We start from the raw sequence: 13,891 nt of genomic DNA on the forward strand, positions 1-13,891 counted from the left end.
GAATAGAATAGAATTCTTTATTGGCCAAGTGTGATTGGACACACAAGGAATTTGTCTTGGTGCATGTGCTCTCGGTGTACATAAAAGTGTGCACTTCCATTGTGATGTGAACCAGTGGGGAAGGTAAGTAGAATGTTAGCTTCCCTTCTGTCCCATAACTGTAGATGCATCCATCTACCATTATCATGCCTAATAAAAGATGAAGCAATTTTCAAACTGCAAAGACAAATAGACATTCAGATCTTCTATTTATTTATAGGATTTGACAAATGTGCTACCATCAGCATAGAGAAATGGAAAGGTTAAATGCACATAAACATATGTGTGTGTTTCTGTGTCAGTGTATTCATAAATAAAACAATAATAGTACAGTACTTGATTTTCTCATAAATTAAAACAATTAAATAATTTAAAATGACAGTTTTCAAATGGCATAATAAACCAGAAAACAAAGCATACTAGTAAATGTTCCTTCTTCTTTCTTTAAAAGACAAACCACAAAACCATTTCTTCTTGTGGGTTTTATTAGGGTCATAGTAACTCATGAAGGATGGAGAATGGTCTCCTTATTTATGTTACCCAAGGTAGTTGTGAGGTTGAGGTTTTGCACAAGCATTTTGCATTCAGTAATGAATACCATGTGACAGTAATGTCTACAGCACTAGCATGAAAGAATATAATAAAAAAAAAACAGTTATGCTTAGCTTTGAGTGAAATCAATGATCACTTGAGTTTTAATTCAGCTTTGAAAAGTTTCCATGAACTCTCAATATCTTAGAATTCCATATAAATAAAAGCAATTAATTCTTGTTTACATAGCACTTTGTAATATTTAATAACTAATATATCAGTATAGTAAACACAGACACAGTAATGATGATGATGATGATGATGATAATAATAATAGTAATAATAATAATAAAAAAAAATAAAAATAGATTTGTATGTCGGCTCTCTCTGGAGTGGCTCAAAACAGCAATAGTAATACAATAGAATACAAATCCAATATTAAAAATTAAATTAAAAACCCATTTTACTAACTTGCTGGTAAGACATGATGTGCATGCAGATATTTAAGGATAATCTTGGAAGATCTGCTTATGATTTAATTTAATTTAATTTAATTTAATTTAATTTAATTTAATTTAATTAATTTAATTTAATTTAATTTAATTTAATTTAATTTAATTTAATTTAATTTAATTTAATTTAATTTAATTTAATTTAATTTAATTTAATTTAATTTAATTTAATTTAATTTAATTTAATTTAATTTAAATTTAATTTAAATTTAATTTAAATTTCATTTATAGGCTGTCCTTCTCCTGGCGGACTTTGTCTTTATAAGAAACACTTTACAAAAAACACTTGGATTTCTAGAAAGAACTTTATTAGTAGTAGGATAATGTAACAGAATCTTGAACTCTCAAAGCAGTACTCCAGTTCAACTTATATCTTGAATAATTAAGGCAGAGTTACTTCAAGTCTCTTTTTCCCCCTCTCCCCTGGACTCAGGAATGTTTTCTGTAACAACCCTGCTTCCTTCAGTAATGGTCGTGCTCCCTCCTCAATACTCGCAGTGTCTTTCATCAAAGCAGGAGAAGCTGCTCCAAGGAGTGAGGACCACTGTGGAAAACTCTGTTGAGTGACCTCTTTTTGTTTCTCAACCTTAGCTACTTGGAGAAGCCAGGACTTCAACTCCCAGAATTTTCCAGCCAGCCATGTTGTTCTGGGAGTTGAAGTCCTAGCATCTTCAAGTGGTCAAAGTTGACTAATACTAACCTAATTCCTATCCTACATACTGTATATGGGACATCAAGCATTCCAAACTGAAGTGAGTGCACCTGAAGGAGATTACCCTCTACTCGATAGCAACATTATTTTTATGTTTTTATTTACTATCCTGGGTTAAGACTATACTGTAGGCTTTATTTACTATCCTGGGTTAAGATTATCCTGTAGACTTCCTGGTGCATTTATGAACTGGGGACTTCCCATTATACCATACTAGTTCTCCACAGAGGCTTCTTGTCTTCTACTATTAAATGCTACCTGCTCAAAGAGAAATCAATATTATTTCCTCAAGGGAACAATAGCTCTGTTTATATTTAAACATTCCTACAGTTTACTGTGTATGAGCTCCAAGTAGAACCAGAAACAGGCTACAGGGTGCAAAAGGGAACTGAAGCCAAAGATAAGTGTGATCATTAAAATAGACAAAAACATTCTAGGAATGTTCTATAACAGGAAGGTCAATTATTATTTCTGTAACTAAAGGATGTCCAGGTAACAAATTAAATGACAAATTGTGACTACACATTCACTCAAGCACAATTGCCAATTTGAACTCTATTACTTCTATTATAATTTTTGCCATCATGTATGGAGGAGGGCATAAGATAAAATCTACATAAGGCTTATTTAATTCCGTGTATTTCCCTCTCCCCCCCTCCAAAAAATCCTGTCACTTCACTGCAACTTCAGAGCCTATCTACTTATTAACATCTTATTAACTGTGCTTTTTTATGATTCCCGGTGCTTATGTTTTATGTTTTAATTCTCTGTAGTATATGCATTTTATTTATTTTATTGTAAGCTTCCCAGAATCATGTAAATAAATAAATAAAAAATGTGACTTTATTTGGCTGTTTGTTTTTATATAGTCTATAGAGACTAATATGATCTAGAACTTCACAAAGATATATACTTTTCTTTCCCTTTATTTTTTAGCTTCTGCCATAATTATGTTCCTGTCATATATCTGTTACGATTATATAAATACGGGCTGGTACTTCTGAGGAGGAGGAGGAAGGGATGGAGGGGTATAAAGAGGAACTCTTTTTGTATGCACTATATACAAAGGTAAAGGTTACCCTCACACATATGTGCTAGTTGTTTCCAACTCTAGGGGGCGGTGCTCATCTCCGTTTCAAAGCCGAACAGCCAGCGCTGTCCAAAGACATCTCCGTGGTCATGTGGCCGGCATGACTAAACGAAGGCGCACAGAACACTGTTACCTTCCCACCAAAGGTGGTCCCTATTTTTCTACTTGCATTTTACATGCTTTCAAACTGCTAGGTTGGCAGAAGCTGGAACAAGTAACAGGAGCTCACACCATCATGCAGAGTCAGGGATTTGAACCGTTGAACTGCCAACCTTTCCAATTGACAAGTTCAGCATCTCAGCCACTGAGCTACCCCCTCCCTTGTTCTATAGCCACCATAGTCTCATATGTTCTATGTATTTTCTAACAATTTCTTCTACCTTACATGTCAACGTGAGACAAAAATCCAACAGCCCAAATCATCAATTATTGGCAGCATGTCATTAGAATTTAAGCAGTACAATTTAAAATTATTGAAAAAAGAGTTGCAAATGAGTCCAAGTGCCTTAGAAGAGCCAATAAATGTGTTCTCCTGGGTAGGAATTATGTATCTTCTTTGCACACTTACCTTTGCAGCAACAGATTTTTGTATTGAGCATGAGACCATTTCCTTTTTTTATGAACATGCTTGTAACACTGGCATTCAACAAAAAGAACAGTATCCTGGGAATGTAGTCAGAATTTAATATGGAACATCCACATTCTTTGAAGTTTGTGCCCAGTAGAAAGAGCACATACTTTCTGCTCCAAAGAGAATAATTCTCATGGCCAGTTGTGCTTTATATTCAATGAATTCCATATATATTGTACTGGCAAAACATACTGCACTTCCAAACAGCTTATTTGGCAACAAATGTTGAAAAATCAACAATCCCCTTGGATTTAAATTAATTTGAATATTTATTGAATAGTTTGAACTGTTTATCCTTTTGGCACCATAATGTATGTAAGTTGCTGAAAGGAAAATGAAACCTTCATACCTCACTTGATGTGCTTGAGGGAGACAGGCATTCAAGAGAACATGTTCGCATTGTGCAGAGTCAGTATTTTTATTTCCACTAGATTCATGCAACATAAATTCTTACATGCATCCCCGGTATGAACAATTATTTGAGTCTCACTGAACGGTTTTTCATTTTAATTTCATGGTAATTTCTTTTTTTGTAGGCATTATATGTAGCTAATTTAGATGTGTATATTGTTTATTGTACACTCCACTACAGTGAGTATCTCTTGAGCTAGGTTGCTCCCACACTTAAACTACAGCATACTTAAGCACAATTGCATAGGTTCATTATACAAGATAGACCTTGGCTGTCTGCCTAACACTTTTATTGAGTAAGCTGACTGTCTAGTAAACTGCCTACTCTCAGCTGCCTTACTGTTGTTACAGTAAAGATGAGAAGCCCCATAGTATTATATATCAAATTGCTCAAAACACTGGTGACTTGGTTGAAGCTGATACATATCTCTTCCTCGCTGCAAAAAGTTCTACAATTTCTTTCTTTTCTTTCTATTGCCAAATGCCATATGGCAAGTGTTCATCTATAAATTATAGGTTGTATTTCTTATAAATAGCCAGAAAGGTAGTGGTTTCTTTTAAATAAAAACATTTGTATGGACTACAAATACATTTAGAAATAACATCTCAACATTTTACATGTATGTTAATCACCAGAAACATTATTTTCAAAGGAAAATTATCTATACCTTTACTTCTACCTATATGGTATGAAGTTGTATGTCGACATAAGCACAGGTTCAGAGAAGTATCCATCAGAGAGAAGGCAAGAGAAAAGAACAGAAAGAAAGACATAATAAAAAAACAAAAAAAATTAGATCACACTGCACATTACTTGAACATAAACCAATAAACACAGCGCAAATGAAACAATACTCAAAAGCACACATATTAAAACCAAAAAAATAGAATCACAAACTACACACAGTGCAGATTAAAATATAATCTTAAACTCTTTAACTCCAACTTTATATGGAGAAAAGCCAAGCTATCATAATAGAAGCATGATAAAAATCCAGAAAAACATATCAAATTGACCAGAAAACAAGGTTAAAACAAAGAAAAAGAGGACAGTATTCTCTGGAAATATATTTTCCACCTACCCACAATGACATAGGATGAATATCTTGCGTAGTTGAACTGGGTATATAAAGACACACTGAATTTTATATTATATTTCCACTGTATATAATATGTTTATAAAAATATAATTATTTATACAGACACATTAGCATGTTAGACACAATTTTGATGAACTTAGGGAAAAAATTAGCTGAAAAGAGAAATATAAGTGCTCAAAAGAATGAGCTTACGAAAGAGAAATGAAAGAAATTTCTCCCCCCAATTTCTCCCCCAATCCCCAAATCTTCAACCTTTCATTATCTACAATAGACCTCTCCCCTTTTCGAAGAGGTCTGTAAGGGGCGTGCGTAAGTGCACCTTCATGCCTACAGCCCCTGTCCTAATGTCTTTTTATCTTTTCTATCTCTACTTTATACTTATATTATGTTAAACATACTACAATACTATATTTGTATGACAAATAAATAAAATGTCAAATGAGTTCATATGACTAAATACCCTGTTTCCCCCAAAATAAGACATACCCCAAAAGTAAGGCATGTCAGAGATTTTGCAGAATTTGCTAATATAAGGCACCCCCCGAAAATAAGGCGTAGTCAAGTTTACATACGGTATGGTGGAAAAACATGTTACCATTCAAAGCTGTTCATAGCAGTACCGTAATAATGTGGCGTCCCCTGCTGGCCCCTTCCATCACTTTGTACCGTCCAGTACAGCAGACATAGTCTGCTGCTGTCTCACCGCCATTACAGTCTCCACTACAGTGCGTAGATTGTAGTTCCTCTGGTGGCCGGAAGCTGCAATAGCGGGAGTATACTGTTGTATCATATAAGTGCCGTCGTTTCTGTGGGTGGGTGCCATACTGACAGGTACCGTACCGTAATCAGTGTACCATACGGTACACTTTCTTTGGGGGGTGTCAGCTTTTCTGCCTGTGAATTTGTCTTATTTGAGAAATATAAGGTACCTCCCGAAAATAAGACGTAGCACAACTTTTGGAGCAAAAATTAATATAAGACAGTGTCTTATTTTCAGGGAAACATGGTATAAGGAACAGGAACAAACACACCATGTTAAGGGGCAGCCTAAGGACCCAAGATTGCCTTTAAATAGAAAGGACTTTCAGTTTACCAACAAAAAAAATGTTGCGCTTATGCATAACATTGTTATTTTTGCTGAGCAAAATAGGATTTAGTTTAACATGAAAACCACAGTACTGTGTTCATTTAACAAACCCAAGTTTAAAAAGTGCTGGCTTAATGAAGTCTATATCGGGGTGAAATGCCTATTGAATGCTTTATGTATGCACAGCAGGTAAAAGAACCTAAATGGCGGCATCCAGATGGGTGGGCGGAGCCTCATGCTCCACGACTGGCTCTCCAATGGCAGATAGGCACAAGCGAACCGGCAGCATTTCACCCCTATAGGTATATAGGCAATATGTCATACTGACCAGCCCCATTCATCAAAATTCCAAACTAGATGTGCTGTGAATTCACTTCTTTTCATTGCTTGCTATGGCCAGCAAATACAAGTAGTATATACTTTTTCAATATTAAAATGACTATTTGGCTTACAGAAGAATACTCTACAAATGTATCTCATAGTGAAAGATGCAAAAATCAAACATTTGGGTCACCCTGATTTCATCCTGCCTTTTTCTTTCTAGACTCAGTATTTTTAAAAAGGTGCATTCATTCTCTAGCTAGAGGTAACAATAACAATGTAAAGGGAGTTATCAGTTCCCAAACTGTGCCATGTATCGAAACAAGGATAACCTGCCATAATGACATGTTTCTAAAGTGGAAGACTTGAATTCTATTCCAAATATTATACATTATACTATACATTTATACACCTTAATCTTGTGATCCCAGCTCCTTAGTTCCTGCCCTGCTGCTGGATGAGATGAAGACACATGCCCAATTATTATTATGGTTGATCACAAAGTCAACCAGATGTTTTACTCAAATAGATACTGAGTCCTTCCCAAGGACCTGGGATAGGCAGATCTTGTTTTCTAGTTATAGGTACAATTGCAGAATATAAGCAGTTCCAAGCTTATATCCTGTCTTTTGCTATTGCAATTGCCTTTTGCAATTGACTGATTGCGTTTTTGTCAATGCTGATGATGTTCAAATAGTGTTCCAGTTGTTTTGCGATTGTACCCTAGGAACCTATCACTATTAACACTACCTTTGCTTTATTTTGCCACAATCATTCTATTTCTATTTGCAGGTTTTGGTACTTTATATAATTGATTATTATTATGCCACTTAACTCCCAGCAACATGTCTATCTAAATCTTTCATAATCTGATGTGGAATACTCCAACAACTACATCATTTCTTTATGATAACCATAATACACAGTGTATCTGTGACTTTCAAATAATGCATCACAAATTGGCAACTCAAATTCAATAAGCATGACTCCTGTTTTAGTTTCTTCTTTCTGCAGACCAATCCTGCAGAACAAAATATATGTATAAAATTATTACATCCAATGCTGCAAAGTGAGAGGAGAGTGACTGTTAGCTATAAATGTTGCCTCCCAGGTCCTTGGTCTATACCATGAAAACTGTCATTATGATCTTACATATCACTGACTAATTTTGAAGGTCAGTGACCAACAAGTCACTGTACAAGAGTTGAAAACATGAAGGTTACACTTTCATATAAGAGAAGGAAATTTTTTTCATTTTTCCTCCAATGTTACTTTTATATGTATAAATTCATTTACTCCAATGCATTGCACCTTGGGTCATGAACATTCTTTTCTGTAGAGTCTGTCCGGGAAAGGAGTGATAAAAATGCAAAAGTTTGGAGAAGATATATAGCACCTTGGTTGTTTTCCAAAAAGGTTGCTGACTGAAACTTTAATTAATTGCTGAAGAAGGCAGGGAAGAAAAGACTTACCTTGTTCGCTCATCATCAGATGTGAAATGCCTTTGAGAAACAGAAAAGGAAGTAAATAAGACAGAATAAAGCAGAAAGAAAACACAGGAAGACCTTTATATAGCACAATAATTTGGAGAATATCACATACTTCATCAATGAATGTATGTCTGTTATATTCCTTGCATGCATCAGGGGTGGGTTCCTCCCAGTTTGGACCAGGTCACCAAACCGATAGCGACCTGCTTGTGATGGTATAATAGCATCACGGATCTGGTTCGGTCGGTGTTTGAATGGCTTGTCCTCTTTCGCTGCTTGAAAAAGAGACGATCCGCCTGCCCCTAGGTTAATACTGTCCTTTATTTCTTCACCCGAACTGATCAGCTCCTTAATTGGGTTTCAGGCTGAATCCTGCTACTGAGCATGCACAGAAGTGAAATTGCACTAGGGGATTTCCGTGTGTGCATGAGCACAGCGGGCGTGAAACATTGGAATACGAACCAGAGGTGAATGGAGCCCACCCCTGGCATGCATGTATACATATACATGCACATGCTTCCTCTGTTACAGGAGAAAGTCTGGACTGCAGAGAAAGAAAGGGAATACAGGTAGTGTAGTCCTCAACATATCACCACAATTGAGCCCAAAATTACTCTTGTTAAGTGAGACATTTGTTCAGTGAACATTGCTCCAGCTTATAACCTTTCTTGCCAAAGTTGTCAAGTCAATCACCACAGTTGGTAAGTTGGTAACCCGGTTGTTAAGTGAATCTGGCTTCCCCATTGACCTTGCTTGTCGAAAGATCGCAAAAAGGGATGATACGACCTTGGGACACAGCAATGGCCATAAATATGAGTCATATACCAAGCATCTGAATTTTGATCACATGATCATGGGGATGCTACAAAGGTTGTAAGTGTGAAAAACGGTCATATTTTTCAGTGCCGTTGTCACTTTGAATGCTCACTAAATGAATTATTGTAAGTTGAGGACTACCACATTCCATCAGTGTCAGTGAGAAGTGATTTTAAGAAAATAAATATATTCATAATTAGTTGTTTGTACAAGCCCTGGAAAGAAAGGCAAGACAACTTATAATGGTTTTGAAGACTATCATCCTTATTGCATTGCAAATATTATAAAGATGTCATGCCAAAATATTCTTCATGTAGACTATCCACCATCAACTTCAAAATACCACTCCAGGTCTTCAACCATTTTTAATTCACTTTGATAGCATATCAGGATAACAAATTAATCCATCAGATTTCACAACCAATACTAACCTTTAAGATTGTTAATTTAAACAGCAATGCAAATCCTCCTGAATAAATGCTTTGAAACATACAGAAGTACATTTTGAAATCCAAATGTTTTCTACATTCATGGAAGGGGTTTTGTAAGCAGCCTGGGAAAACCATATGTGGAATGAGAAATGTTTTCTATGGATTTCTGAATTTTCCAAAGCATCTCTTTCAAAAAAATTTGCACAGCCCTAGTAATGTAGTCATCTTTTTTTTTCTTTACTTCTAGAAACCTCAATCCAAATCATTCAAAATAAGTAAATATTCATCCAAAAGAACTCTTGAATTGATGGCATGTATACCTATGCATATATTATACTGTATATCATAACTGCGGTGAGACTTTTCTATGCACAACAGTGGAAAAAGTTGACATCCATATAGTGGAAGAATGGATGGTAAAAATGATAGAGTTTGCAGAGATGGCTAAATTGATAGCCTTGATTAGAAAAAAGACACTAATTAAGTTTAATGCGAAGAGGAAACCCCTTTTGGACTTTTTGCTCAAACAGAAAAAAAATTAAATTATGATATAAGAACCCACAGAATAAAAGTTTAACTGAAATTTGTATCTATAATTGCTGTAAAAGAAAATTCAAAATAATTTATTTACATATATTAATTTATTTATTTTCCCCACTTCTTTCTTTTTTCTTTCATCTTAAATATTAGTTTCTGCTAGTTTTTATCTTTCTTGTTTAAAAACTAATACTTATTATTTAAAAAAGCCAGACTTAATCATGATAGACCTCAAAGCAGTACTTTCAGGAATTAATGTTATCTCTTTTTAAATATAAATATGCAGTTACGCTTTCCATATTAAAGTACGTATTGCTAATTGTTCAAAGTGCCTAAGAGCTAACTTTTGGCTCTACAGTGTATGAACTCAGCCTCTTAAAAAAGGACTTTTAAAAACTAGATTCAGAGGACAAGTATATGAAATAATAATCTACTGAAACACTGGTCATTTTTATAAGGACTTATAGGGGGCATTTTTGTGGATTGGGTACTTAAAATAGAAACCTTGGAACTATCAACTATTTTTTTGACAATGTTAATCATGGCCAGGCTTTTAGCACTTACAGAGAAGGAAATTAAAGCCACTAAACATAAAGGAATAGAAGTGCATTAAAAAAGCCAGTTTAAAATGACAAGTGATTGAGGCAAAGAAGGATGATAGAGTCTTTTTGTTCTTCTTAATTATAGCTTGTCTTGTTGTACTCAGCCCATGCTATATTGGGTGGAGGGTTTTTTATGTCAGCTAGAACAAAAAAACTGTGTCAGCATGATGGAAGACATATGGTTCTATTTAGTTCCACAGACTACTGTTTCTACCTATGAATGACAGCAGGGAAGAATTATGGAACATAACTAAAGCACAGTGAAAAATGGATCTTCTTCAGGAGTAGGTGCTGCTAGTTTCTGTTTAGTGATGGAGCTAAGTCCAATCAGTGATGGAAGAGAGAAGAGATAAATGAATTTCCTGGCAGGTGAACTTAGATTAAAATCAGATTTTCAAAGCAACTTCACAGAATTTCTTTCTAGATAAAAATGAGGAGATACATGGCAGAGAGAAATGTTCTCAAAGAATCTGGGTTTCTTTACCTCTGCACATACTGAACATAGCCTCCAGACTTTATGGTGTTCACTTGATAAAACCGTGGTTGTGTTAGAAGGCAAACTTATCTAAATCATTAATATTATTTTTATTTGTTAACATTTTTAATCCTGCCTTTATTGTTTTTACTCAAGGAGATGAATGTAACTAATATTCTTTACACCTCCTGTTTTCCCCACAATAACCTTTGAGGTGGTTCTGCTGAGAATGACTGGCCCATGCCAATACATGGTAGCTAACGGTAAATGACCCTGAATAGTGGGCCAGCCTGGAACAACTTCCAATCCAGTTACAGGTAACAATTGTGCTATTCTGATCCCCCCCCCTCCCATACCTAATTGAGACATTTTAAAGTAAATCTCTGTCAACTTCAGACAGAAAATAATATCATGTTGATTAATGTATTCCTATCTTTTTATATCTAATGTCTTTAGCTTTCTTAATTAACACTTGGGAAAGCTATCCCAAGTAATTTCAACTGACTTTTTCTTTCATGGGCAAGATAGAAAATAGATTCACTTTCTGTTGCATAGCCCTTGCCTACTTTTAAAATATAATTTTGATTAAGAATTTTTATTGCAATCATAAAAATGAATATACACACAATATATATGTGTGTTTCCAAAGTTGGCTGTAAAGGTATGTGCTTTGGACATTTTGTTGTTACATTAAATAACAATCTTTGCTATTGAATAGCAGTATTTGCAATACGTATATAATTTAATGTGAAAGTTAAATGTTGGTATTTTACACTCATAAAAAAGAGGACATAAATATTAAATGAAGCCAAATAATATGACTCTAAATCAGGTAAGATAACATGTTAAGTGTGAAACTAGCTATACAAATGCCATGGGTTTTATTTCTGGTTTAAGATCTAAGACAATTTGAAAGAAACTGAGAAATGAAATAATGATTATTAAAAGTGAAAATTGATGTATGGTAATAAGAAGACCAACATGCCAAATAGATGTAGATGCAGTATTGGTTCTAGATACAAATATTTCAAATATGCTTATGTTATAAATATTTCATATATGTTTATATTGACTATATTTGATAGAGGTTTTATATTAGCTGCCCTTTAGTTTCAGTTTTCTATCCTTGCACATGTGCTGCAGTTCTGTTTTAATACAACTGCTCTTGTGGCTGATCAAAGCTTGTAGCAGGCATTGGGTAGGAAACAAAACAGATGCACAAATATATGTACAAAAAATATGAATGTAAGTTCTGATATGAATGTAACATCAAGAAGTAGCTGTAACAGTACTTTTCAATCTTGACAAATTTTGAGATGCGCAGAATCAGCTCCCACAATTCCCGTGCTGGCTGGAAAAATCTGGGAATTGAAACCCACTCCTCTTAAAGTTTGAAAAACAGCAGCTTCCAACAAGAATCACTCCTACAAAGTTTTCATTCATTCCAGAAAAGTTAATGGAGGAATTCCCCAAATCCTCATTGAAATGATGTTCAACAAATATACATTAGCTTTTCACAATTGATATCCTTCACCATGAGAAAGTAATAATTTGAAAGGCAATTTGGATTTGGTGGTCAGATCTTCTGTAGCTGGTCTCACAGAACTGGAAAATTCCTTAAATAGATAAGAATTCCTTAAATAGAAGAGAAAAGATTTTGAAACTTTCTGCCCAGAAATGGAGTTAATCATTACCAAATGTTGTTTCTCTTATAGTACCCTCTCCTAATTCTTTTTCAAAATTTTCAAGAAGCTGTTGTATCCTATGCCTCTTTTTTATTAAATGATCCACTTTCAGATCTCATTTTTACGTAGTTGCAGATTTCTTCCCAAATCTTAAAGATTCCCCCAAAGAATATCTAATTTTAGTGGAAATTGGAATACAATCCATTTTCATAGTAGAATCTGATGAGCAATTTGTGGTACTTTTTCATTATATGATTGAGAGCCACATTGAGTTAATTTAATCTATGCTCTTTGCCTCTCTTTTCCAGGCACCAACATTCAAATTTCATCAGCCAAAATAGTCTAGAGGAAGCAAAGAAAAAAAGTAACAGCAGAGGTTCCTCATAATAGCAATAGAAAAATAAGTATTCAAGGTCCAATTTCATTCAGAAAGCTACATTTTTTGTAAAAAGCTACAATTCATTTCAAAATTTTAAATGTTTTTTAAATGGGTACCTTCCACATTAACTGAGAATTCAGTGGATTGAAAATTGAACTCATCTGGAGGATACCAAGTATGATGTAAATAAAAAAAGCTGCCACAAGTCATTGTGAAAAAGTTAGCTATAGATCTAGCCATGACAGTATAATTTAAGTCATTTTATAAAGATGAACTGAGCCTTAATACTAATAATATTTACAATACAATATTGTCAGACCATAGCCCTTTTAGTTCAGGTCTTTTGCCTACTACACTTTATGCTATTTTAAAATGTATTCTTTGCTATGGGAATTTGGGAGGGGCAGTTGTCTGCATGTAGCCTTAACCATTTTTTTCTGGATTGTCAAGGTCATCCTTTATCTTTGTTTCTGCACCTGCACTAAAGGAGGTGGGAGTTGCTGCCATGTTGGCAGATGAAGACTGGCTAACGTGATGAACTTAGGGATGTGAGAACAAGGGATTGAACTTTCAACTGGGTGGAGAAACCCCTGGGACTTCAGATTTGAGTTTCTCCCAGATGTGCCAACATGGCTTTACTATTAAATTGGAACTTAGCTCGTACTTTGCCTTGGACTCTGATTTAATTTTTGATGCTATTTGGAACCTTGACAATTCCATCATTACCTAAAGCAGAGTTGAGTATCCAAAATGAATTAAATAAAGTCTCAAGCAGATTGTTAAAAGAAGAGGGATACTAGTTCTTGTGGGCTCCCTGGTAACAGAAATATCAGTCCAAAAATTAAAATGACTGGCATGAAAATGAGGAATTCACTCCAATCAAGTTTCATTTCACACAATTTTGGCAGCCCTGTATTACAGAAACCCTGGGGATACCCATTTGGCTACAGCCAATGCTAGACCTTTCATGAGAAGCTTGTAATACTGAACAATAGTTTTGGCCTGTCTAGTTGATTAGTTAATCAATGAAGCTAATTTATTC

The 13,891-nt window shown here is 34.8% G+C and overlaps 1 protein-coding gene across 1 annotated transcript in view; it reads right to left on the reverse strand.

Moving 5' to 3' along the window:
* NRXN3 (neurexin 3) overlaps positions 1 to 13,891 on the reverse strand; it is a 1,550,407-nt gene that overhangs the window by 1,426,368 nt on the left and 110,148 nt on the right. The window contains exon 4 of the mRNA XM_070753995.1: positions 7,907 to 7,936. Within this exon, the coding sequence (XP_070610096.1) occupies positions 7,907 to 7,936 (30 nt within the window). The remainder of the gene's footprint in view (positions 1 to 7,906; positions 7,937 to 13,891) is intronic.

This window comes from Erythrolamprus reginae, chromosome 1, assembly GCF_031021105.1.
Source record: "Erythrolamprus reginae isolate rEryReg1 chromosome 1, rEryReg1.hap1, whole genome shotgun sequence".
Lineage (NCBI taxonomy): Eukaryota > Metazoa > Chordata > Lepidosauria > Squamata > Dipsadidae > Erythrolamprus > Erythrolamprus reginae.